This window comes from Bos taurus, chromosome 19, assembly GCF_002263795.3.
Source record: "Bos taurus isolate L1 Dominette 01449 registration number 42190680 breed Hereford chromosome 19, ARS-UCD2.0, whole genome shotgun sequence".
In the NCBI taxonomy this organism is placed as follows: domain Eukaryota; kingdom Metazoa; phylum Chordata; class Mammalia; order Artiodactyla; family Bovidae; genus Bos; species Bos taurus.
In genome coordinates this window covers 31,102,670-31,129,913 of record NC_037346.1, presented here as the reverse complement: position 1 = coordinate 31,129,913, position 27,244 = coordinate 31,102,670, and the positions used below count along the sequence as shown (strand labels likewise).

Here is a 27,244-nt window from a genome sequence, read left to right as displayed (position 1 = left end):
TCCTGCATTGGTAGGTGGGTTCTTTACCTCTAAGCCACCAGGGAAGCCCCCACGAAAGAACTGAGTATTTTAATCCCACTGAAACTGACGTATTCATCTTATATTTGAAGGCATGTGGTAGAGACTGTGATCTGCTGAGAGGATCCTGGTGGATCTACACTTGTCTACACTTCACTGTTAGTGAATCGTTCAGTTCTAGATGGTGGTTAAACAAATTCAATTCTACACATTTGCAACAGGATTCAGAAATAAGACTGGCCTGCTCGGCTTTGAGCGCCAATGTATTTATCTGACATGAAGCCTGTAGACTGTGGGTCTCTCCTGTGTTTTAACACCTGCCTTGCTGGGCTGGCTAAGATGAAACAGGCCACACAGCCTTGTGCCTTTGGTTTCTCATTCTAACTGTACATTTGATCAAAGCAGCCTTTCAGTTGCAGGGTGAGATCTTTCTTTTGCGCTTAGCAAATCGCTAAAAAAAGTTGTTCTGCCATAGGTCACCTGCTGTTTATTCTTTGCAGGGCTGAGCCATGAACAAAGAACTTCATCTGAACTCCCAAAGGAAAGAGCTTGAAATATTCTTAGTTCTTTTCTGGTTCTGAAGCACCGACTATACTTAAAATGTTTAGACTTTGGATCACAGGGCACCAAGGTTACTAACTGTAGGACATTCAATCAAGGGCAAATGCTGGCTTGTTGCATGCTTAACTATGAAGTCACAGTCTGGACAAGGACCTGGATTTCTGCAGGAGTCATTATGGATTTTTAGTTTTAAAATTTTAATTAAAAAATTAAAAATTTTAACTTCTGCGGGAAGAAGTAAAAAAGTGTAACCTAAAGGAGCTTACATGGTAATTCCATTTATTTGGTACTTTTTCTGTTTTTATAGCTCACCAGAAGGTAGCTTCAACTGCTAAACTTGAAGTTTTCAAGTTTCAAGGTAGGAAATTTCAAATATATCTTCCAAAAGATAGGATAATCCTTCTTTGACCCAAATGATGGGCAGCAATTCAATGTTACACCATTTATACTAGAATGGTATTGCTGCTCATTATTCCAGAAAGGAAGTAATTGACAATATTCAATTAACTGGGGACTCAAGTACTCAAATAGAAGTGAAACCAAGGAGGTGAGAGAAAGATGATACAATTGATGCTTCCAGGAAGAACAATGATTATGTCCAATTCTAAAAATAGAGGGGGATGAAGGCCCATAGAATTGTGTTTGTCTTGTAATCAAATCCACTACATTAGAATTTTAGGTACAACCTCTATGAGTAAAGGGAAGCCCTGGCAGGTGAGTAGCATTTGGGACAAAGCCTCTAAGGTCTGGGATTCCTGCTGACCCAGAGTCCGTGAGGATCTGGGGAGACTGATCCATGAAATTGGATTATGACCTCTGAGGTGCTTTCCAGCTCCCAAATTGCATGCCCCCCTGCCACCCCCATATAGACCAGTCCATAAGAAACAGAGCTACTCACGTGGTACAATGCCTTGGTTAGCCAGCTGTTCTTGGGTCCTTCTCTGTTGGAGTCGTAACTGTAAAACTTAGAAAAGGAAGTGTTAGTATGTGAGCTAGGCTACGACCGATTGCGATCACTTCTATTTGCCTCGTATCTTTTTTGGCCTGATCACACTTCTCATATTTCTAGAACAGTTCTGAAAGTCTGAAGTGTGTGAAGGACACTTGTGTTTTGTTGTAGACATGGGCAAGAAAGGATGAGAGAAGCTGAGGGGTTGCAGGGTTTTCCAGCAAGTGAGTGACCACTGGAGACTAGAAGTCTAGTCTCCTCTTTGAAGTGAGCATTATTTTCAGTGTCACACTCTGTTCCCCCTGCTATGCTACCGGGGAGATGAATACCATCAAATGCTGCCACGAGTTCAAAACAGGAGACAGAATAAAGAAAGTTTGGTCTCAGAAGTGTCACCTGGGTTCAAATCCCACCTGGGATTGCCCCTTCCTGGGTGGATAACTCTGGGCAAGCTGTTCAACCTCTTTGACCCTCAGCTTTTTCATTTGTAAATGGGAACCATGCCCTGTGGGATTGCTATAATTTGATTAAAACATGTATGCAGTTTGCTTAGCAGAGTGCCTGGTACCATAAGTCATTAATAAATGGTAGTATTGGGACTTCCCTGGAAGCCCAGTGGCTAAGACTCCATGCTTCCAATGCTGGTGGCCCAGGTTTGATCCCTGCTCAGGGAACTAGATCCCTCAGGCTGCAACTAAGAGTTCATATGCCACAACGAAGCTGGAAGATCCCGTGTGCCACAACCAAGACCTGGCACAGCCAAATAAATGAATGAAATGAATATTAAAATAATAATCGTACTATCATGAGAGTCTGGAATTCACCTGGAAATTCAGAGAAGGGCCAATGGAGTCATGCTTTGGTTAGAAAATGTAAAACACTATAAATTGTACACACTGTAAATTATGGAACTTTCTGTTACTATGTGTAGCACAAGTAGATTACATATATATCACATATATTTATGTATATAAGTAAGTTACATATATGATATATATTATGAGTGTAATACTTATTATTTCCTTCTCACTTAACCCCCTAAAAGAATCTATCTTTGGACATATACATTTTCTCAGGGAGATTCAGAGTTTGCCGTCTTGATTCCTGGGTTTAAGCTGCTCAGGATGAGAATAGAAAGAGCAGAGATTTTCAAAGAGAGGAACTGGTTTGATCACCTTATAATGAAAAGAGAGAACAAGCATTGCTTTTATGAAGAGAAAATTAGAATGGAGAGAATAAAAATGAAAAGGCTATACAGCTGTCTTTCAAGTTCATTTACTATTCCACAGTGAGGCTTCAGAGCAAATGCAGTCATAAGATATACTGAGACGAGCTTCTCTGGTGGCTCAGTGGTAAAGAACCCACCTGCCAATGCAGGAGACACGGGTTCGATCTCTGATCTGCAAAGATCCCATAAGCTATGGAGCAACTAAGCCTGTGCCACAATTATTGAGCCTGTGCTGTAGAGCCCGGGAGTTGCAGCTACTGAGCCCTAGAGGCCATGCTCCACAAGAGAAGCCACTGCAATTAGGAGCCTGCACACCACAAGGAATAGTAGTCCCCGCATGCCACAACTAGAGACAAAGCCCATGTAATAAGGAAGACCCAGCACAAAAATATATGAATAAATAAACATAAAAAACAAGATATTCTGAAACAGTAATGAAGATGAGTAATTTTTAAAGGTGTTGCTATGGGTTTTGAACTGGCTTCTCGCCAACCTTCATGGGAGAGACCAATGTTGCTGAATTGCTATCAATTCCTTTTGGTGGCTAGACTGTGCTTCGCTGAACAGTCTCATGTGACTCCATCTTAGGACTGAACACACAAAACAGAATCAAATGGAAATACAAGATTTACAGTAGAATATCTGAAGTAAAAAAAAATTCACCAAAAGGCCTAAAAAAAGAATGAGTATCAAGTCAGTACACTTGAACACAGAGCAAACTGAAGAAGAGAGATAAAATGATGAAAAAAGTGGTCAGACCCTCAGTTTCCTGTGCCCCAGTATCAAAAAGTCTGTTAACAACATCAGCTCATTCAGTTTAGTTCAGTTCAGTTCAGTTGCTCAGTTGTGTCCTACTCGGCGACCAAATGGACTGCAGCATGCCAGGGTTCCCTGTCCATCACCAACTGCCAGAGCTTGCTCAAACTCACGTCCTTTGAGTTAGTGATGCCATACAACCATCTCATCTTCTGTCATCTCCTTCTCCTCCTACCTTCAATCTTTCCCAGCATCAGGGTCTTTTCTAATGAGTCAGCTCCTTACATCAGGTGGCCAAAGTACTGGAGCTTCAGCTTCAGCATCAGTCCTTCCGATGAATATTCAGGATTGATTTCCTTTAATATTGCCTGATTTGATCTCCTTGCAGTCCAAGGGACTCTCAAGAGTCTTCTCCAACACCACAGTTCAAAGGCATCAATTAGATCATTAGATCTACCTGATGTATATATAATAATTGGCTCACTAGAGCCCCAGAAAGAGAGCAGAAAAATAAATAATTGCCACAACTCCCCAAATTTGGTGAAAAACAGAAATGTACAGATTCAGAAAGTTCAAGAAGCCCCAAACCAGATATAGTCACAGAAAAACCACACTTAGATTCATCATAATCTAATGGCTGAAAACCAAAGAGAAGGAGAAAATCTTAAAAGTAGCCAGGAAAAACAAAACATTACATAAAGGAAAACATTGATTTAAATAACCACAGACTTCTCAGCAGAAATCACAGTTCAGAAAATAAAACAAAATGAAAACCAAACAAAAACTATCAACCCAGAACACATAATATCCTGTAGGAATGAAGGTGAAATAAAGATAGTTCAGGTAAAGGAGAAAATCAGATAATTTGTTTCCTAGCAGACTTGACTACAATAAATACTTAGGGAAATCCTTCAGGTTGAACAGAAATGGTATCAGAAGGAAATCAGGGTATTCAAGAATGACTAGACTATATCAGAAACGGTAACTCTCTGGGTAAACTGTAAAGACTGTGTTCTTCTCACTAGCTAAGTGAAGCATGGCTGGCTGCCCAGCGCCCCTGGCGTTGCCCCTATTGTCACCTGGGAGCTTCTGTAGTCCTTCTCTCCAGTGAAGGACTGGTGGGCAGGCTGTCAGTTCAGCGCTCCAAGCCTAGAGGGAAAGGCCAGACAGCCAGGGGCAGGATGATCCTGGCAGTGGCATTTGTCCCTGGGAGGCTTCTTCTCCAGGTCTGGCAAAGCTCCAAGGCTAGAGGTGGAGATTGAATGACCACATCCCTTTCTGCGCCTGCTTCCTGCTGCACCTGGGAGAGTCCTGACACTGGGCCAAAACCGCACCACCAGTGGCCGGCACCTTTGGGCACAGCTGTCTTTAGCTACTGCCTGGCCTCCATCCCCGATGGTCTCTTCGTGCTTTACTGCCCTCCCCTCTTTCAGCTTGCTGTGGTCATCTGTGTCCCCAGAGCCCTTGGCAACCCTCCACTGCTCCACTATAGCTAAAAATACTCTGAGCAGAGGGTTGCTCTCCAGTCCAAGCCTAATGCCTGCTTCCAGGTCCAACCAGCTACACACTACAGGTGTCCATGAAGCTCTCTCTTCACTTCATTTGAGGCCATATGGTTTTCTTTGGGAGGTGAAAGGGAGGGAGTTCTTGATATCTTTTCCACATCATCCCAACGTGTTCTCATATGGTTCTGGCATTCAGGTGTCAATCTGTTTTAGCTTTCAGAAACAAAGCAATTTTTTTTTCTCTAGTTTTATATTCTTCTAGTCATCGCTATCAGAATTGAGAGTCCTGTGTTTATACTCAAGTTGCTTCTTTTTTTTTCCAGTAAGTTTCTTTATTAAAAAAAATTAAAATCACTACAATGTTATATTTAAGGACAAAATGAGATAATAAAAAACAATGTGATATGTCCCCCGAATGTTAAAATAAAGCATGGTGATTACTGTGACCAAGTTGAGTTAGGCAATATTTATGTCATTCTAGAAATTTCCATAAATTGCCTAGGAACCAATAAGTAGATCTGAGAAGATATTAAGTTTAGAACAAGAAGGAATCCTCAGTACATGCTGTTCTTTTCTACACAATACTGAGATTAGTGATTTTTATCTAATCATAAAAATATCAGCTCTACTATATTAAATTCTCTTCAAGACTGATATTAGCCCAACTTGGTTTTCTTGGTGGAGAAGGAAATGGCAACCCACTCCAGTTTTCTTGCCTAGAGAATCCTGTGGAGAGACGAGCCTGGTGGGCTGCTGTCCGTGGGGTTGCACAGAGTCAGACACGACTGAAACAACTTAGCAGCAGTAGCAGAAGTTTTCTTGGTACAAACACAGATGTTTATACTAATCAAGTTGCTTCTTTATTCAGAAGTTCTGGGCTCTCAATTCTGATTTTCTCATCTGTCTGCCTTTTCCTGTCCTAGTTCTACACTATTTGAATTATTCTAGACTTAAGCATAGATGTTCATACCTGGTAGTGAGGATCTTATACCAATCTTCTTTTATAAACGTGTCTTGACTACTCTAGCCTGCTTTCCCACCCACCCCCTCAAATGTATTTTAGGATGTGAGTAGCAAGTTCTGCCACCACCTCAAGAACCTACCTCTCTGGAAGCAGAGGGGATACATTCCTGTAATATTATATAAGTGTGAACCCTAACCAGCCAGGGAAGCATTTCCTGTTTAAGATTATTAAAGAATATATAGAAACTTTAGGATCAAGGATTGTGCAAGACCAGGAATAGGTTCTCTGAATGCAGCTGGGACTGAGACTGGGTACCCAACTCAAGAATGGGAGCTAGAAGTACTATTCACAGTAGCCAAGATATGGAGATAACCTAAATGACCATCTACAGATAAATGGATAAATAAATCTGTGCTATACACACACAACGGAATATTACTAAGCCATGAAAAAGAAAGAAAGACTGCTATTTGCAGCAAATGGGTAGACCTAGAGATTATCACACTAAGAGAAGTAAGTCAGAAAAAGGCAAATAGCATATGATATCACTTATATGTGGAATCTAAAATACAACACAGATGAGCACATCTGTGTGTTGGGGAAACACGTAGGACTCCCAAACACAGAGGACAGTTGCCAAAGGGTGATGAGGAAAGGGATGGATTGGGAGTTTAGGCTTAGTAGATGCAAAGTAGTATATAAAGAATGGATAAACAACAAGGTCCTGCTGTAGAGCACAGGGAATTATATTCAACATCCTGTGATAAACCATTGTGGGAAACTATGAAAAAGAAGATTAGATATATCTATATCTGAATCTACTTTGCTGGAGAGCAGAAATCAACACATTATAAATCAACTATACCTCAATAAAATACATTTTTTAAAGATGGTAGCTAGAATACGTCTACACACCACTGGCTTGCTACCAGAACACAACAGTGGCCTGTGCCCAGCAGAGCAGAGCCAGCCAGGATGGGAAGGACCAGGTCTAGCGGGGCACGTCTCTCAAGAGTTTCAGGTAGAAGAGGAAGGGAATATAGGAATTGATGGATATAGTGACATTCCTCTTGTCACATAGACTTTGGACTCTAAAGTTTAGCCTCGTGGGTGCAAATTTCAAATGAAACAATTTGGATGATAAAATGTATTTCTTCCATTGGAAGGTATCCTTTCAAATGAAGAATCAGAAGCCACTAAAACAGGAAGCATGTTTCATTTTCACTGCTTCCTTGGTAACTAAGCACAAGGGACCTTCAGCTCAGTATCACTGTCTGTAGTGTTTCCATAGCAACAGTCTTGTAGGGTACCATTCTCACCAACACAGGTGAATGGCTCAGCCGTGTCTCTGGTTAGGATGAGGCTCCTGAATAATCCCAGGCTCTGACGGCATCACACAGAGTTGTTGCCATGGTTTTGGTGAGAAGTATTGCTTTTCTGAGGATTACAAAACACTTTATGTTCCAACCCCATGCTGGCTCATTCCTGACAGAGTGGAAAATGCGTCTCCTTGGCTGAAATGTTCCTCTTGAGTCCAGCCCAAAGATGACATTTTTAGGAAAGTTTGAGAAGAATCCTGAGGCTGTTACTGAGTCACGATAGAGTAGAAATGGATCTTTTCTATTTAAAGAGTTTTGTGCTACTGTTTGAAAATGTCACATTGCTAGGGAACAGTGGAAATGGAAAACTTTCCATTTGCCATCAACAAAGGAAGATCGTTACTGAATGTGAAGCAGAGGAGCTGAAGAGAAGTTCTGTTACCTGTCTGACCAAAATAGAAGGAGGCTGATGGGAATTTGATTTAATAATATTGGTCTGAACAAGCTTGAAGCTCTAAAACGGGATCACTCATCTGGAATGTAGCACACATAATTTTAACTCCCACCCCCATCCCCCACTCCTACGAAGCTGTAGTTTAGACTGGTTCCAGAATCTCTCTGGATTGCAGTTTAATACAAAGCAAAAGAAGAGATTAGCTTAGCTTAGATCAAGGATTTACCCAATTTATCTTATATCAAGAGTCACCTGGGTCCTGGGGGAAAAAAAACTATCTCTTTGGTGCCTTTCCTGGAGACTATGGTCCAATAGTCCTGTGGTATATTGGAAATATATTTTAACAAACACTCCAGGAAATTCTGAGGAAAAAAAGTAGGTTTGAGAAATAGAAATAAGCAAATATACTATGTGAAAAAATGAGACCACGTTTTTACACTGTTTTGTGACTTTCTTTTTCATTGGTAATATACTGTCATTTTTGGGGGTCAGGGGTATATATGTACACCATCATTTTTAATGACTGCACAGTATCTGGTCATGCACCAATAACTGTTTAACAAATCTCATTTTATTTTACATTTAATTTTTCTTCCTGCATAAGTGATGTATTTGTACTCCTACTGGGACTATTGGAGGGTTTCCCTTTCACTACACCCTTATTATCAATGCTATTAAAGAAGAAAAAAGCCTTACTAATTTGATTGGTATCCATTATACTTTCTAATAAGTCAGACACATTTTCATAGATTTGTTGATTATTAGTATCTTTTCTTTTGTGAATGACTTGATAACAGTCTTTGCAAAGTTTTCCATTGGCATTACATTTTCTTATAGGTTTTGGGAGAGCTATTTTTATCTGAAGCACATTAAACATAGTCATATGTTGTAAATTCCCCCTGGGTTTTAGTTTCCACTCAGTTTTGAGTGCAATGGTTTTTGGCATTTAACATTTCTATATGCAATCCTTTTAAAAGCTCTTTTATGATTTCTATCTTTGGTGTATACTTTGGAAAATCCTTTTCATCTCCAGATTATATATTCATTTAAATGTTCTTATATCTTTAAGATTTGGGGTTTTGTATCTGACTTTGGAATGCATCTGGAGTTAAATTTGGTATATAGTATTAAAAAAGGTTTTCATTAATTTTACAAATTGTTAACTAATTATTCTAACATAATTTCTAATCAAATGGATTTTAGATGTTAATTTTGTTATATACTACATATATAACCCTTGAATCTGTTTCTACTCTTTACATTCTGACCTCAATATTTTGTTTTGTTTGCTTACAGGCTGGATTTATTCCTGACTTAAATATACATTTTGTATGGCATGGGAGTCTGATTTGGGAAACCCTCAGCTCTCCAGTTGCATAATATTTGTGTAGATGACCCAGTCCAAGCCTTCAGAATGATTCCCAATTACAAGGGTCCAGAGTTCCAAACAATAAAATTATCTTCTAAAAGTATACATTTTCTAGACTTTCAGCAGTAATAGTAGATGCCAAAATACATGGAACTGTATCAAAGTTTTGCGTGAACATAAATTAGAAATCTAGCATTCTGACCATACTAAATCAAACAAGTGGAATCAGAATGTTATAAATATTTTAGATAGACAAAAATTCATAAAATTTCTATATATATACACACAAAAGCTTCTCTTCACAGGGCTTTTCAGGTCTATTATATTCTTCTGGGCTTCCCACGTGGTGTTAGTGGTTAACAATCCACCTGCCAATGCAGGAGATGTCAGAAATGTGAGTTCGATCCCTGGGTTGGGAAGATTCCCCTGGAGGAAGGCATGGCAACCCACTCCAGTATTCTTGCCTGGACAATCCCATGGACAGAGGAGCCTGGCAGGCTACAGTCCATGGGGTCACAAAGAGCTGGACAGTACTATGCAAGCATCTGCATGCATATCCTTCTACTTCTTTGTATATTCATTCTATTAATTTTTGAGAGCTTGATATTGAAATTCCACCTAAAAATCTCATTTTGTCTACTTATAAATAATTGTAATATATAGTGAAACTATATATAACCTTGTTCTGTATTTTCTAAGTCTCCTGTAAATGTGTCCTCATGCTTTCATAATTAAAAAAAATAAAAATTGAAAAATAAAACAGTAGCTTCTATCAGCAACAGAGGTGACATATCAAGTCCAGACAGTGCCATGTGTCCATGAGCATGTTTACATATGGCAGATGTGTGTGTGTGTGAAGTCGCTCAGTCATGTCTGACTCTTTGAGACCCCATGGACTGTAGCCTACCAGGTTTCGCCATCCATGGGATTTTCCCAGCAAGAATACTGGAGTGGGGTGCAATTTCCTTCTCCAGGAGATCTTCCCGACCCAGGGATTGAACCCGGGTCTCCTGCATTGTAGGCAGACGCTTTACCGTCTCAGCCATGGCAGGTAGGGAAAGCTTAATCCAGTGAAGTCTGAGTCTGAATCAATCCTGAACTACTCATTCTATCAGAAAAGGGAGAAGACAAAAGAAGAGAAAGCAAAGATGGGCTAAAGGTAGAAAGAGGAAGTAAAGAAGAAAGAGAGTAGGACAGAGGGTTAATTTTTTATTGTAAGAAGAGTATTTGTGTTTGTGTAAGTACTCCAGTGATGGCTCTCAGTTCATATGTAATTAACAGAATGTAAAAGATGGGTCAGATTAGGGGCATATGAGTCCTGCTCCAGAAAGGAAGCAGGAGATGGGCCCCGTGTCTTAGTGTTTCCCAGCTCTTTGGCAATTGTGAATTCTTGTTTATTACTTTCTGTCTAGAATGTGACATGGGCCCATGCAGTTGTATCACACAAAGAATCCCAAAGAAATTTCTGGGATCTGTGCATTAAAGTTTTATTTGGTCCATCTAAAAAAATTATTACAAAGAGCATCATCTTTATCCTTACCCACCACTCCTCCCATGCTGCCATGGAAACAATGGCTTCCTAAGACTATCATATTATTGGTATTTGATTGATTTTCTGTTCCACCCTTCCGCCACTCAACTTTTTTTTCTTTCCCTACCAAATTCTCCATTTTTCTTAAGTGAATCTCTCTTAGCCTCGTCTCACCCATGGTCTCTGTGCAGCTAACTTGCCATCACCTCTACAGCCTCTAAGAATGGTCATATTTTCTAAAGAACACCAGAATGCATGGATTAACAAGATTTTCTCCCCAATTTTTAAATTAATTCGTATTTAAACATAACAAACATCATAACCTAACTTTTATTTATTTTACATTTAGTAAGTCATTTTTGGGTGGGAGGAGAAATAAATTAAAAAAAAAAACCTCAAGGAAAGTGAATGATAAACAGAAGACATGTACTCACTAAACCAATCATATATTCATCATCTATATGAATATATATATTCATATGGATATATATGAATATATATGATGAATCATATATTCATCATCATCATCTTTCTTCTAATGTTCCACAAAATCCAGCCCAACAATGGCACTGCCATGATTACCAGGGAAGGTGAAAGCAATTCCCTAATTTTGATGAGTGAACCCAAGAGTCTTCTTCCAACAACATTTCAAAATAATAACACAAGGTGGTCCTCTCTGGGCCCCAGTCTCCCTTCCCATGAAGGACAGGACAGACAAAGTCAGCAATAGGTGTTCTCAAACTTAAAAAAAATCACTGAAAACTTTTTGTTTTTCCAAGCTGAAATCCTACATGGAAGGAAAAGCAAAAACAAAACAACACCCAGGACCAGGGTGCACAATAAAAGCAGAACCTCTTGTGAAATGTCAGAGTTCTAAGAATCAGAGTTTGAAAAATCATTGGATTGGATCGTCTCTAAATCTCTTCCAACTTAAACATGTTACTTTCATGATTTTGATCTGAAAAAGTCTCAACCCGCCAAGGAGACATTGCTCAGGAACAGATGGGTTGATTTTATCCACGGAGTGAGGACTGAGGGGTGGATTACGACGCCACCTTTGCCTCAGCAGAACCCTGTTTCTCCAGCCCTTCTCCGTCCTTTGAATGTCCTTGTGTGCTCAGTAGCTTCAGTCGTGTCTGACCCTTTGCGACCCCATGGACTGTAGCCCACCAGGCTCCTCTGTCCATGGGATTCTCCAGGCAAGAATACTGGAGTGGGTTGCCATTTCCTTCTCCATTGAACCTCTTTGCAGGGGTATAAAGCCTCACAAGATGCAGGAAAGCTTCGGATTCAGAGGACCACACCCAGGTTCCTTAGCAACAGCAGCAGAGGGAAGCCTTTCTCACCAGCAGATGGTGGTGGGCTGTTGCTCTCTTTCTGTATCACCTTCTTACAGTGGGCTCTTGGCTCCCAGTAGAATCCTCTGAACCCTACTTAGCAATCAGCATCCCTTGGTAACCCTGAGAGCCATCTTTCCATCAGACCTATAGCGCTGCTTTTACTCTCGTTGCTCTATACTTTCTTCAAGTCCTGCATATGCAACATGCCCTCTGTCTAAATACGAATTCTTTTAATCATTTGAGTATTGGATAATGGAGGTCAAAGTCCAGAATCCCAGAGAAAACCAAAGTGAACTGCATTCAAAAATTAACCTGCATCTATACAGAATTCCTACTTTGCACACAGGCAAAATACTTATGGGTTGCAGTTAGAAGCTCACCAGAACTCTGTCTGCTGAAATATATCAGTGGATGTCCTCTGCAAGTCAGAAGAGAGTTCAGGGGACCAGGCCCTGCTCTTCCCATGAAATAGCTGTGTGACCTTGGTCAAAGATACGTCACCTCTCCACAACTCGGCTCTCTTCTACTAAAACAAGAAAGATGAGCTGGTGATCCCGGAGGTCCCTTGGAGTGTTAATATTTCATGACCCTTGGCTTCATCTTTGACCAGGGTCTTTCTTTGTATGTCTCCAAATTCAAGCCACTGAGATGTTTCTTAATCTCAAGAGTTTTCCCCATGAGATGATGCGACATGTCTTGGAATAGTTCTAAGCATTATGTTCAAACTGCAGGAAAAAGGCAGTTTTTTCCTTTTTGGTTCTAAGAAGTCAGATGTGAAATGCTGGGTCTTGAAATGAACCTGGAGGAGGAAACGTGACCCCAAATACTATCACTTTTACAAAGACTCCAGAAATCTTTAGGGACCCCAGGCCAATTTGCTGATCACACAATCTTGCATGAATCTACCAACTCAGTCTCTCAAAAAGGATTCAGTTGTTCCTTGCTATAGGCTGAGGCATCTCCAGACACTGACCATGATATACAGTAATTTAAGGTGTGAATAATCTAGTGAGGAAGAAAAGACACCCACACATGAGTCAGAGAAATAAAGTGTTAGGCAACACATGATTAAAGCATCCATATTCACAGGAGGCTACCAAGGATAAAAGAACAGAACCTTTACTTTTTCAAGGGAGAATCTTATTAGAAAGAGGGCTGATAAAGGGAATTGCTGATCAAGGGAAGAAGCACTCATTGAAAACTAGAATATGGAATCGACATGCTACCTCCTGTCCAGTGCCAGCTTTGTGAGCATATCACCTGCCACCAGCATCCCATGAAGGGCCCCGTGCTTAGTCTAACGCTGTGTTTTCACCACCTGAAATTGTAACCATTTACAGGGCCTCACATTATAATCCTGCATCGGGCCCCACCCACTATGGAGTGTACCCCAGAATATCACCTTGTTCCAGGAGAGGGATCCTACTATGGGGTGGGAAGAGATAGGACTGGAAAAGGAAGTGAGGTTCATGGACAGAGGGCCTTGAATTCTATGCTGTACTGCTCAGACTTCATCCTGTAGAAAGATAGAAGGTTATTTTTTCAAATTTTAAACTTTTTTAAGAGTTTAAATTTTAAACTTTTTTGTATTAGGGCACAGCTGATCAACAATGGTGTGGTAGTTCCAGGTGAACAGCTAAGGATCTCAGCCATATCTGTACATGTATCCATTCTTCCCCAAACCCTCCTCCCATCCAGGCTAACATAACACTGAGTAAAGTCCCATGTGCTATACAGTAGCACTTTGTTGATTATTCATTTTAAGTGGAGCAGTGTATACATGACCTTTCCAAACTCCCTAGCTATTCCTTCCCCTCCCCACCTAGGCGACCATAAGTCTGTGAGTTTCTTTCTGTTTTGTAAGTTCATTTGTATCATTTCTTTTTAGATTCTACCTATGACGGATGTCATATCATAGTTCTAGAAGGTATTTTTTGAGCAGCACAGTTATATGGTAACATTGAGATTTTAGGACAAATAATCTTGTGATTACAATGAATGGGGGAGACACGGCTGGTGTGAAGACCCTTATCAGGATCCATTAGCAAAGTAAGAAAGTTCACTTAGACATGGTGAGAACAGAGAGGAGAGGTAAAATTTGAGAAACAAATGGAAAAGAGGAATCACTGTGTCTTGATAATAAATCGAAGACGGAGAGACAGAGACAGTTGAATCAAATTTACATGACAATTTCTTTCCCCAGGCTTTTGCAAAAAAAGATAAAAATAAAACGACAAACACTAAAGCACGGTGACTGTAATTATTGGTGGCAAAATTGGTAAGTCTGTCAGGGGCCTCTGAGGCAAGGCTTTCATTGGCAGAAAGGCGAGTGGGTTAACACTGTTCAATCTTTCATTTTATCCACTCAGTATTTACTGATCTCTTCCTAAACGTCTAGATACCACTTTAGGTATTAAAGATCTGGCTGCAAATAAAGCAGTCACAGGCTCTGCCTATGAAAATTTTACAGCCTAGGAGGGAAAAGATGTTAAACAATTACAATTGTGGGTATATGGTGAATGGGAAGTGGCACGTCATTTTGAATCAGAGAGACTTTTCTGGTCTTTTCTCCCAGGAAACTTAAACAAATAAATAAATGGAGTTGTTAAGCCCATGACACTTAATTTGCTACCTTTCCATTTCACTAAACTACAGCCTACTTTGTGTGTGTCTGTGTGTGTGTGTGGGGGGTGTGTGTGTGTGTGTGTGTGTGTGTGTGTGCAATGGTAATTTCCGTTTCCAAAAGACTTGGCTTCCCCGATGAGAAGGGGAGATTTTGACAGAGTAAAAGATAAAAGAGAAAATGAGAAGCAAGTGATACTTGCCTTCCGTTCCCTTCTGAATGGTTTTCCACTGAATTACCAGGCAATGCTCTTTTGACCTACTACAGAGATGGGTTTTGTGTAGCCAAGATGTTCCCACTGGATGGCCTCTCACCCAGCGAGGCTGGGCTTTTCCCTAGAAATTTTGGAAATAGGACTGGGAGACAGATGTCTATTTTGGAGCTGTGAGGAGTGGCCATTTTCAACCACATGAACTGGACAGATGGTGAACCTGGCTGACAGGATGCAAAGAGCCAGTGAGAGTGTGGCTGGAGGGTGTTCCAGTCCCCAATTCCAGCCCATCCTCCTCTATGGATCAATCACGTTCCTGTTGCTGAGTTCCATGAGACATCCCTGTATGCTTATAAGCTTTTCTGTTTAAGCTTGTTCAGGAATTCTATTTAATTCTCTACTGTTTGCAAACCAAGATGCTCCCTACTGATTAGCATTGAAGAGGGACAGCCGGTGGCAGTGGAAAGTTACCAGGACAAGCAAGCAAAGCTCTGAGACCTATTTTAAATCCTGGTTCACTAATCAAAATCCCTAAGGTGTGGACCCAGGGTTTGTAAAGGTGGCGAAAACATATACTGCAAAGTGTGACATTGGCAGAGCCTGGAAGCCGGGATAGGCATGTTGCAGGAAACGTCTCTGAGTGGTGTTAATGTTGCATCTTCTCTCTGTGGGGCCAGGTAAGGACCTCAAGCCCTAGACAGAGCAGAGCATCAGCCAGCTGCAGGTTCTCCCCTCAGAAGGGGCAGTCATATCTGTCCATAATGTAGGCATTGAACTTCTTTTGTTGACCTCCACCCTGGGTTTGGGGCTTCCTGGGTGGCTCAGCAGTAAAGAATCCACCCACAATGCATGGGACATGAGTTCTATCCCTGGGTCGGGAAGATCTGCTGGAGGGGTAATGGCTTCCCACTCCAGCATTCTTGCCTGGGAAATCCCATGGACAGAGGAGCCTGGGGGGCTACAGTCCATGGGGTTGAAATGAGTCAGACATGACTGAGCAACTAAAAAACAACCACACCCTGGGTTTAGCTGAACCGACCTTCAGGTACAACCCCTGACTTTGACATCACTGTCTTCAAGGACACAGGCCAGTGGAGGGTTTTGTGAAAAGTAACAAGCAAGGGACTTCTCTGGTGGTCCAGTGGCTAAGATTCCAGGCTCCCAATGCAGGGAGCCCAGGTTCGATCCCTGGGCAGGGAACTAGATACCACATGCCTCAACTAAGAATTAGCATACTGCAACTAAAGATTCCCACATGCTGCAACTAAGACCTGGCTCAGTCAAATAAATAAATATTTAATTTAAAAAATAAAATGTTTAAAAAAAGGAAAGAAAGTAACAAGCAGGACCACCCCCAGAAGTTTCAGCGATGTTCTGGGCTAGAAGCTGATACTGTTGGACACAGACTGTTGAAATAACTGCTCTCTTCTTGTCCAATAGGTGGCCTGCCTCAGAATCCTTTCCTCTACCTGCCACTTCATGGCAAATAGATGGGAAAACAATGGAAACAGTGACAGAATTTTTTTTTTTTATTTTGAGCTGAAAAATCACTGCAGATGGTGACTGCAGCCATAAAATTAAGAGACGCTTGCTCCTTGGAAGAAAAGTTATGACCAACCTAGACAGCATATTAAAAAGCAGAGACATTGTTTTGCCAACAAAGGTCTGTCTAGTCAAAGCTATGGTTTTCCAGTAATCATGTATGGATGTGACAGTTGGACTGTAAAGAAAGCTGAGCACTGAAGAATTGATGCTTTTGAACCGTCATGTTGGAGAAGACTCTTGAGAGTCCCTTGGACTCAAGGAGATCCAACCAGTCCATCCTAAAGCAAATCAGTCCTGAATGTTTATTGGAAGGACTAATGCTGAAGTTGAAGCTCTAATACTTTGGCCACCTGATGTGAAGAGCTGACTCATTGGAAAAGACCCAGATGCTAGGAAAGATTGAAGGCAGGAGGATAGGGGGACAACAGAGGACGAGATGGTTGGATGACATCACTGACTCGACCGACATGAGTTTGAGTGAGCTCTGGCAGTTGGTGATGGATAGGAAAGCTTGGCGTGCTGCAGCTCATGGAGTTGCAAAGAGTTGGACACCAGTGAGCGACTGAACTGACTGACCTGGTATTTTCCAACTCTGGGACAAACCGCCCTCCCAGGAGCAGCCTGCATCACTTGTGGGTCTGATGCTGTCTCGGTTGGGGTACACAGGCATCAGCCCACCTGGTACAGAGGACACAAGCCGATGAGAGCTGAGAGAAGGTGGCCTTTTAGGCCAGGTTGTCTACACTGTTCCTGCCCCAACCCTGGCCGTGTTTTTCAAACAAGGCTGAAAGCCAGGGATTATCTTCGTGTGTCCTGTTGACATCTGAGCACACTCTGCTCCTCACCTTCAGAGTCCAGGCACCAACAATAACTGTTCCCTTGGCCACTTACCCTGTGCACTGACATGCAGCCAAGGGGTCACAGTGACCAAGAAGGACAGAAGTGGACCGTCCACCCATCCATGTCTGGGGACACCCAGAAAGAGGAGGAGAAAATGACCATCGGGTGACTGAAGTAACCCTTTGTGGTCAGACGGAGAAGGGGAGCCTAGGGGCTGCTAGACTGGCCTGAGCAGTCCTCATGGATGAGCACGGGAAAGAGGCTGGGGCCAGGCACCACAATTCTTTCTTCACCTCACAAGACGTCCTGACTCTACTTCCTTTGAGACACAGAAGGAGACACACGAATTCAGGTCAGCTTCCAGTGCTGGACACACGTCGGTTAGAAAACCATGGGCATGTTCACATGCCAAGAGCCCCAGCTCGGGCTGACCACGCGGTTGTTTCAATGATTAAGCCTCACGCACAGAGTCGAGTTGTTTGAGAACGACGTCTGCTCACACAAACACTGCAAAGCGACCCTTTCCCTAAGCACCATGCTCTCAGTTTGTCAAAACATTTGAAGAAGACTAATTCAGGCCTCAAAAGGAATTCTCTCTCACGCAGCCAGCTGCCAGGTCTGTGAGCCGAAGGCTTTATGTTACAATATTTCAAGACACTAGAGACAGGAGGAACGCGGGCCTCGAGTGGACGTCCCGTGGGGCTGACGACGTCAATAAGGGGACCGAAGGCTCTTCACCTGCTCTCTGGCAGGGGGGATGGGACGAGGAAGCCAGCTCTGGCCAGTCTAGATGCCTGTGAAGAGCAGTACAGGGCAGGAGTCACAGACGTGGGCTCTGAAGCCAGGGGTAGGTGCGTTCAAGTCTCAGCTTTTCCATTTACTACTCGTGGAGTTTTATGAGATGTCCTTTGGGGCTGGGTGCTCCAATTTCTCCATCCATGAATGTGGGGGGACAGACAGGGGGCCAACGTACCACCCCCTAGGACTGTTGTGAGGAGTCAGTTCGTATAACATATACGTGATGTGCTAATAGCCGTACTCAGTAAGCAATGAGCACGTGATCAATCTTGGGGTGCTCTAAAGGACTGTGGTGTGTGTCCCCAAAGTCCTCCCTGTGTGGGGAGGACCAGCCAGCCTCGGGCCACGCTGTCATCAGAACTGCCCACTGAGCCCTGCCCGCTCAGCCGTGGGGAAATTTTTTCCTCCATCGCAAACAGGTCCCTGGAGCGCAGAACAGCAACTCAGCAACTGACATAAACAATTTCAAACAATCATTTCAAAAGACAAATGGCTCCATTTGGGCATCAAGATTCCTCCCAGAGGCTTTCCCTGCCTGTTTATGTGTTCCGTGGCCTCCAGCCACAAGTGAATTAGGCGGACAGCGCGCTCACGCCCGGGGAGGCGGGAAGGGCCTGTGTGGACCAGCACCTGCTATTTGACCTGCTTTCCTTGAAAGCTGATGCTGGGGGTGGGGGATTCTGGAGGAAAGAAACTCGCATTTCCACCTGCCAGTGCCCACCTGTCATGGGAAACATTGTGAGATACAGGGAAAATAGAAAGTGTAGGTATATTACAATTTTTTTACACATTAGAAAATAATCTTGGCCCTGCTTTTTTTTTTTTAACAAGGTTTTGCAACAATCAAAAATAATATTTCAGGACTTCCCTGGTGGCTGCTACTGCTAAGTCACTTCAGTTGTGTCCGACTCTGTGTGACCCCAGAGATGGCAGCCCACCAGGCTCCCCCGTCCCTGGGATTCTCCAGGCAAGAACACTGGAGTGGGTTGCCATTTCCTTCCCTGGTGGCACAGTGGTTAAAGAAGATGCCTGCCAATGCAGGAGATGTAAGAGAGGCAGGTTCGATCCTTGGATTGGGAAGATCCCCTGGGGGAGGAAATGGCAACCCACTCCAGTATTCTAGCTGGAACATTTCCTGTCTCTGGGACGTTCCATGGTGCTGGGTTCTAGTCTATGTGCTAAGACCAGAAACTTCTGCAGAGGGTGGTGCTTTACCAAAGCCAAAGTCTCCTTTGTTTCTATGCCTATTCAGTTCTCTCAGTAGAACTTGCTGAATTCCACCTCTCCTAATTCAGTCCTTTCTGTCTTGAAGCCAGAGGAGATAGCTGCTTCCCGCTAAAACAGCTCTAAGCAGAAGGACCATTTATTTTGTTGAGAGTGACTGGCTTTGAAAAAGCCAGGCGTCCACCCATCTCTGCACCATCCCCATGGCTTCCCCCTGGCTGTGTGTTCCTCAGAGGAACCACGTGGCCAACTTGGTTCTGGGAGCCCAGAGCCCAGGCTCTGCTTCTAAATCTACTAAGTGACCTTGGGCAAATTTCTTAACATCCCTGACCCTCAGGTCTCCTCATCCGCACGACCAATTTTGCAATCTCACAGAGTTGTTATGAAAATATAGGCACAACGACTTGAGAGTTTAATTCACCATAAAAATAAAAGATGTTATAATTTAGCAGACTGCTGTCTGAACCCCAGGCACTGCTCCCTGTAGTCAGAGCTCTCCACCTTGGTTTCAGCTTTAGACAGAATGACATTTTCAGTTGTCAAGGTGGAGGATCTGGGATATCAGGGGAGCTGGAAGAACAGTCATGAGCCATGCTCATCCTTAGAGCTGACTGGTAACCTTGCAAGATTCGGCTCTCACCGGAAACACATTAAGACCTGAGCTGAACAACCACCACCTCTGTCTGGAGAATGAAAATGATAACAATGTCTTCCTCAAAAAGTTTTTTTTGAAAGAGAGGGAAAGTGATAGTATGTATATAAAACATTTATAGAATATATTGTAAATGCTGCAGTGATAATGATTATCTGTATTACTTGCAAACACCACCTGGGGTTGAAAAGGAATGAGGGACTTCCTTGGTTGTCCAGTGGTTAAGACTTCATTTTCCAATGCAGAGGGTGCAGGTTCAACTCCCAGCTGGGGGGTGGGGCTTAGATCCCGCATGACTCAGGCCCAAAAAACCAAAACATAAGACAGAAACAATATTGTAACAAATTCAGTAAAGATATTAAAATGGTCCAAGGACTTTGTTGTTGATCCAGTGGCTAAAACTCCACACTCCCAATATGGGGGCCTGGGTTCGATCCCTGGTCAGGGAACTAGATCCCATATGCTGTAACTAAGACGCGGCACAGACAAATAAATAAACAAGTAAAATAAATATTTTAAAAATGGTCCACATTAAAAGATATCTTAAAAAAAGAAAGCAATGAGGAGAGTTAGCAGCAAGTCTTATGACATAATCATCAGAGGCTAGTGGTTGGTAATTTACAAACAAATTGATATTTTATAATAATATTAAAGGTATTTAAAAATACTGTACAACAGCCTATAGTATATGGATGTAGGTAAGGAGAAGGCAATGGCAACCCACTCCAGTGTTCTTGCCTGGAGAATCCCAGGGACGGGGGAGCCTGGTGGGCTGCCGTCTATGGGGTCGCACAGAGTCAGACACGACTGAAGCGACTTAGCAGCAGCAGCAGCAAGGATAAAATCATGAATACTAATCTGTGAATAAAAGTGCTAGCTTTGTTGAAGTCTATAGACACATGAAGGCAAAAGGAGAAGGGGGCAGCAGAAGAAGGGATGGTTGAATGGCATCACTGATTCAATGGACATGAGTTTTACAAACTCTGGAAGAGAGTGAAGGGTAGGGGAGCCTGGAGGCTGCAGTCCGTGGGGTCCCAGAGTCGGACACACCTTAGCAACTGAACAACAGCAAGCACATCCCTGTACTAGATCAAGTACTTTTTATTTGCCTTTTCACTACAGCCACACAAAATTTCCACAGAGCGGGCAGTTTTTGGTCCCATGTTCTCAGATGGATAAGAGGAGAGCTTGAAGAATATGCTCAAGTTCACACGATCAGGAATGGAGGAGCCACAATCTGAACCCAGGTCAATGAGACAGCAGGGTCTGTATCACAACATACATATTGGAATTTTCTGACATAAATTAACCAGAGGGATTGTCAGTGTTCAGTCTCAGCTGGGGACCAGGTTTTCTCTGTTGTAGTTTGAATGTGAACATGCTCTTGGATTAGTGGGAATTTAAAACACCTTCAACCTCCCAGGTATTCAGCCAACTTGGCTCAGCAGCTCTTCCCATCAGGAATCTTTATCTCCTGTGACTCCATGGCTTAAACATAAACATGCAAGCAAAGCCCACTGCTAATGTATGAATCACCCAAGTTATTCCTGATGACTACAGAAGATGCAGGAGACACTGAATAGATCTTTGAAATAAGGAATATAGGAATATAAGAAAGGATATAAGAAAAATTAAAAATTACTTATTGTCTAGATACCCGGAGATCATCACTGAGAATGGGTCTTTTTAGACTTTATTCTATGCTTGAACACTTCTGGTAGTTTCTGGTATGTTTTGATCCCTAATTTGCTGAGTTTAAAATATTTCAACTTTCAAAGTAGTTTCTGTTTAAAGGGAACCCTCATGCACTATTGGTGGGAATATAAATTGGTGCCTCCACTGCGGAAAATAGTATGGACGTTCTTCAAAACACTAGAAATACAACAACCAAATGATTCAGCAATTCCACTCCTGGGTATACATTAAAAAAATGTTAATTTGAAAAGATACACACACCCCAACATTCACAATATTATTGTCTATAAATGCCAAGATATAGAAATAACCAGAGTGTCCATCAACACCTGGATAAAGATAAATAGATGAATAAGACATGGTATTTACACACAGTGGAATATTACTTGACCATAAAGAAGAATGAAAACTTGTCACTTGCAGCAACATGGATGGATTTGGAGGGCATTATGTTAAGTGAAATAAGACATATAAAAAAAGATAAATGTTGTATGATACCACTGACATGTGGGATTTTAAAAATACAACAAGCCATAATACCTAAATTATAACAACGAAAGAAGCAGACTCACATATATAGAGAACAAACTGGTGGTTTCCAGTGGAGAAGAGGGAGACGACCAGTATAGGGGTAGGGGATTAAGAGGTACAAACTGCTGGGTATAAAATAGGCTCAAGGATGTGTTATACAACATGAGGGATATAGTCAACATTTTGTAATAACTATAAATGGAAAGTAACTTAAAAATTGTATAAAAATTTAAAAAATACAAAAAATAAAAGAATGCTTTTTAATTGCCATTTGATCAAGAAATGAGATAATATATAACATTTACTGACATTTCTCTGTGTTTGGGGAGGGCACTAAATTTAAAACTGTCTTCTAGGGAGGTGGGAAGAAGGTTGAAGAGAGAAGGGACATAAATATACCTGTGGCTGATTCATGTTGATGTTTGGCAGAAACCAACACAATTCTATAAAGCAATTATCCTTCAATTGAAAAATAAATAAATTTAAAGAAAATTTTCTTCTAACATTTTATGCCTCATCGGTTACTCTCTGTAAAACTGAGTATCAAAAAGTTCCATGTGATTATTTGGCAAAACTAATACAATTATGTAAAGTTTAAAAATAAAATAAAATTTAAAAAAAAAAAAGGAGAGGAAAAAAAAAAAGTTCCATGTGGAACTTTACCTCGGATAAGAAGCCAGACCAACCAGTCGTGAGGACAACAAAATTGAATGACTTCCTGAAAGGAGAGTTCCCGGAAATAGGAAAGTAAAAAGCTGCTTATGGGGTATTTTCAAGTCATTATCTGTGGAATAGGGACATTCCTGGGGGCTACTGGACTATATTTAATGAGAAAGAACTGATGCCTTTGTACCATTTAAGAGTCTAAGGGGAAAGAGACGCAGATTGAGGGCTGGATAACTTACTTGAGAGGCAGTTCAGATGGAGATGTTAGGCAAGACATACTGAGAATTTGACAGGCTGTAATCACTGACCATTGCTACACATACCCAGTGATGACTGACGTTCTAGATGGGGGACCCAATAAATACATTTTGCAATGTTACAGTGGCTTAATCCACTGCTTCTACTGCTTGAATCCTATTGCTTTCTCTAATGATCTAAGGTATCTGAATACAGCAAACATCAACTGGAGTGGCTGAAATGTAAGAGAAGTATTCTAGTAGTATCTATAGGGGAATAGGAGAATTTATCTTCCTTCAAATAACAGGAGAAAAGAAAGAAATGATTCTTTCTTCAGTGGTTCCAGGGAGCACTTTGCTACGCTCTGTAAAAATTAAAGTTGGGAATCAGCTTTATTTATTCTAAATTTCTGGGAATAAATGATACATCTTATTGTAACAAAATTTGGAGATCCTTGTTTTTTACCTAAAAATATTAATTCAGAGAATTCTCTGGTGGTCCAGCAGTCAGGATTCTGCACTCTCACTGAAGAAGGTGTGGGCTCAATTCCTGGTCAAGGAACGAAGATCCCACAAGCCATGCAGTGTGACAGAAAAAAAAAATTTTTTTTAAAGCAATTCAAATATAGTTAAGTAAAGCTTGACTTACCAGCTATTCTGGATGATGTCAGGATGGAAATGACTGCAAATCGCTGATTTAAACAAATGCTCTCTGCTCAATAAAGCTGAAAATCTGAGTACTTAAATCATAAGACTGCAAAAATTTGTTATTTGGCTAATGGTTGTGCTGATGTCTTAAAAATCATATTTAGGACTTCCATGGTGGTTCAGTGGTTAAGAATCCACCTGCTAATGCTGGGGACATGGGTTCAATCCCTGGTCCAGGAAGATTCCACATGCCATGGTGTAGCTAAGACCATGCACCGCAACTACTGAGCCTCGCTCTAGAGCCTGTGCTCCACAACAAGAGAAGCCCCCACAAAGAGAAGCCCATCCCCACAACTTGAGAGTAGCCTCCGTTTGCTGCAACGAGAGAAAGCCTGTGCATAGCAACAAAGACCCAGTGCAGCCCAAAATTAACTAATTAAAAAAAATCTTATGTATGTCTATCGAACTCACCATTCCATGCCTCTCTCTTGTGCAATTCACAAGCCACCAGATCAAATAATCCCTTCTCACATGGGGAATGCAGAGAAAGCCTCAGTAATTCTACGAAGGTCTTTCCCTCACAAATGGCAGGAACCATTTTGCCAGCATGGAAACAGGTACCCAGTGAGCTGAGCTGACTTTCCCAAGATTGTGAGTCAGAGAGTGGGTGTGTGGGCTCCTGCATAGGTCTAAGTTCTACCCACTGGAGAGCGGGCATAAGACTTCAAAGGCTGGTACCTGGGAAACACACTTGCTGACTTCACCTTCCTGATCTAGGCAGAGATGCAAGACAGCTAGTCACTATCCGATAGAGGACCAGTGAGCTCGTGCTACATGAGAATGAAGCAGATGAAAGACCACGTTATGCTCCAACACCTCCTATTCAGGTTCGGCTTTTCTGAGGTACATGAAACCCTATCCCTCCAGTTGAGCACTTGGACATCTGCCATGCAATTCTATTAATTGTCCAGTTCAACTCAATTAGATCAGAAGCCATTAAATTTGGTTCAGTTCAATTTGACAAAATCTTACTGTGTCTATCATGCACTGTAGCAGATAAAAGAGGAAGGCCACTCTTTATGGTCTTAAAAAACATTTTCATTTTTCCAAAGATCCCAGGTACATTAAATTGGATTCATTGTTGTCCTTAGTACAGGTCACAATGTCATCACTGACCCATGAATGTTGTTGTTCAGCCACTAAGTTGTGTTTGATTCTTTTCGACTCCATGGACTGCAGCATGCCAGGCTCCTCTGTCCTTTACTGTCTCCCGGAGTTTGCTCGGATTTATGTCCACTGAGTCAGTGATGCTATCTTACCATTTCATCCTCTGCAGCCCTCTTCTCCTTTGTCTCCAGTCCTTCCCAGCATCAGGGTCTTTTGCAGTGAGTTGGCTCTTCGCATCAGGTGGCCAAAGTATGGAGCTTCAGCTTTAGCATCAGTCCTTCCAATGAATATTTAAGGTTGATGTCCTTTACTATTGACTGGTTTGATCTCCTTGCGGTCAAAGGGACTCTCAAGAGTCTTTTCCAGCACCACAATTTGAAAGCATCAATTATTCAGCACTCAGCTTTCTTTATGGACTAACTCTCACATCTGTACATGACTACTGGAAAAACCATAGCTTTGACTATATGGACATGTGTTGGCAAAGTGATATCTCTGCTTTTTAATATGCTGTCTAGGTTTATCATAGCTTTCCTTCCAAGAAGCAAGCATCTTTCAATTTAATTCATTTGATTAAAAATCAGCATGCATGTCACCACCAATCAAGCTAAAACCAGCATCACGATAACCTTTCTCTTCCCTTGGACCACATTCGTATATACTCTCCCCGTGTCTCCCACTTCAGAGGCAACTACTTTTCAGAATTCTGTATTTATATCCACTCATTCTTTTTTTTGTTGTTCTAGTTTTAAGCCCCTACCCTTGACACCAATATGCCTAAAATATATATAAAAACATACCCCGTTTACTTTTATTGTTTCTGAATAGTCTTTGGTGGGAAAATAAAATGTACTCATTCAAGGCATTTTTAACAGTGCCTAATCTATGCCCATCACCGTTTTCGGTGCCAGGGAAGAAAGCAGTGAAAATGAAGGAACAAACAAAAATTCCTGCCCTCGTGGACAAATAAACAAATAACCAAGTAAAAAGTTTAGTGTCTGCTGTAGTGGTTAGAGCTAGGGATAATAATAAGGATGGTTAGGTGTGGAGGGGAATTTGGGAGTGTTGCCATGGTAATGAAGATGCTAGGGAAGCCAAGCGCCTCCGAGTATATGAGGTGAAAGTAATGGTCTCAGGCAGGTGACCTGACTGAATATTCCTCTAGCTTTTTAAAAAAATTTATTTATTTACTTATTTTTGGCTGCATCGCGCCAGCTTCACTCTGGTTGTGGTGCCCTGCAGCATGTGGGATCTTAGTTCCCTGACTTGGGATTGAACCTACATCCCCCTGCATTGGAAGGCGAGTTCTTAACCACTGGACTATCGGGGAAGTCCTCCCCCTCTAGTTTTTATAAAAGATTTAAAATTCCTATTTAGGACTTGAAATACACTCATCTTCTAGGATCCAGCTAACTGTGTTGTCACATGGGCTTTTAGACAGCACAGCTTAAAGGAATCACACACAGAGAATTAGAGGGTTGGCTCTAACATCCCATGTGAGAACATGGGCTAGGTCTTTTCTGTCCCCCAGACAGACTCCCAGCTCCTAACACAGACTCCATTACAAGGGCAACAGGAAAGAGATATCTCATGCATGTCTGTTGAATGAATGCATAAATATGTAACTCTCATATAGCATTGTTCAGCACTTTCCAGGTGGCCTGTGAGCTCCTAGGGGACAGGCATTATATATAAGCCTCTGCTGGATATTCCTGGGATGGGGCATTGGTGACAATAAATAACAGAGGTTTGAGGAGTGAGGCGGGGGAAGGAAAAGCATCAGAGTTTACACCTGGCTGGTGTGGAGGGCCTGTCGGCGACCTATGTGTAGAGATTAACCCCGTTAGAGAAATCACGCTCAGAAACTGTGAGGCTCTCTGTCCAGAAAAAATTTTCCATGATGTGTCTGTCCAGCTAAACTTGCCCTCTGAGGTGCTGTGTGAATAAAGGTGAAACATGCCTGGGAATCACTGCCTTTTAGAAGCTCATAACTGACATTAGAAATAGTAAAGTCTTCAGAAATTCTGCAATTAAAAATCCAATTTAATTTTTCACTATACTCTGTTCCCTCTTTCCATTTTCTGGTTTTGATGTGAGCTATTTTTTTTTAGAAGCCTTTATTGAGTTTGTTACCATATTGCTTCTGTCTCATGTTTTGTTTTTTTTCCCTGAGAGGGAAATCCCCAACCAGGGATCGAACCTGAACCCCCTGCTTTAGAAGGTGAAGTCTTAATGCCTGGACCACCAAGGAAGTCCTTGCATCCCTCAGATTTCCTGCTGAACAACTTTAACATACTATGAAATGAGTCTTCTGGGGACCACCCTGTGGACAACAATGGGATTAAGGCTGGATAATCCATATGCAGGGAAAAGGGCTGAAGTACAGTCTGTAGGACAGAGGCATGTGGAGGGGT

General features: G+C 41.9%; 1 protein-coding gene across 4 annotated transcripts in view; it reads right to left on the bottom strand.

Annotated features, from left to right (window-relative positions):
- Positions 1-27,244, bottom strand: part of MYOCD (myocardin) — a 91,859-nt gene that overhangs the window by 58,805 nt on the left and 5,810 nt on the right. For all 4 annotated transcript variants that reach the window (XM_059878504.1, XM_002695810.7, XM_015458753.3 and 1 more), the window contains exon 2: positions 1,478-1,543. Coding sequence is in view for 2 of the 4 variants with exons in the window: in XM_002695810.7 (XP_002695856.3) it covers positions 1,478-1,543 (66 nt within the window). In the remaining 2 variants the exon portion in view is untranslated. The remainder of the gene's footprint in view (positions 1-1,477; positions 1,544-27,244) is intronic.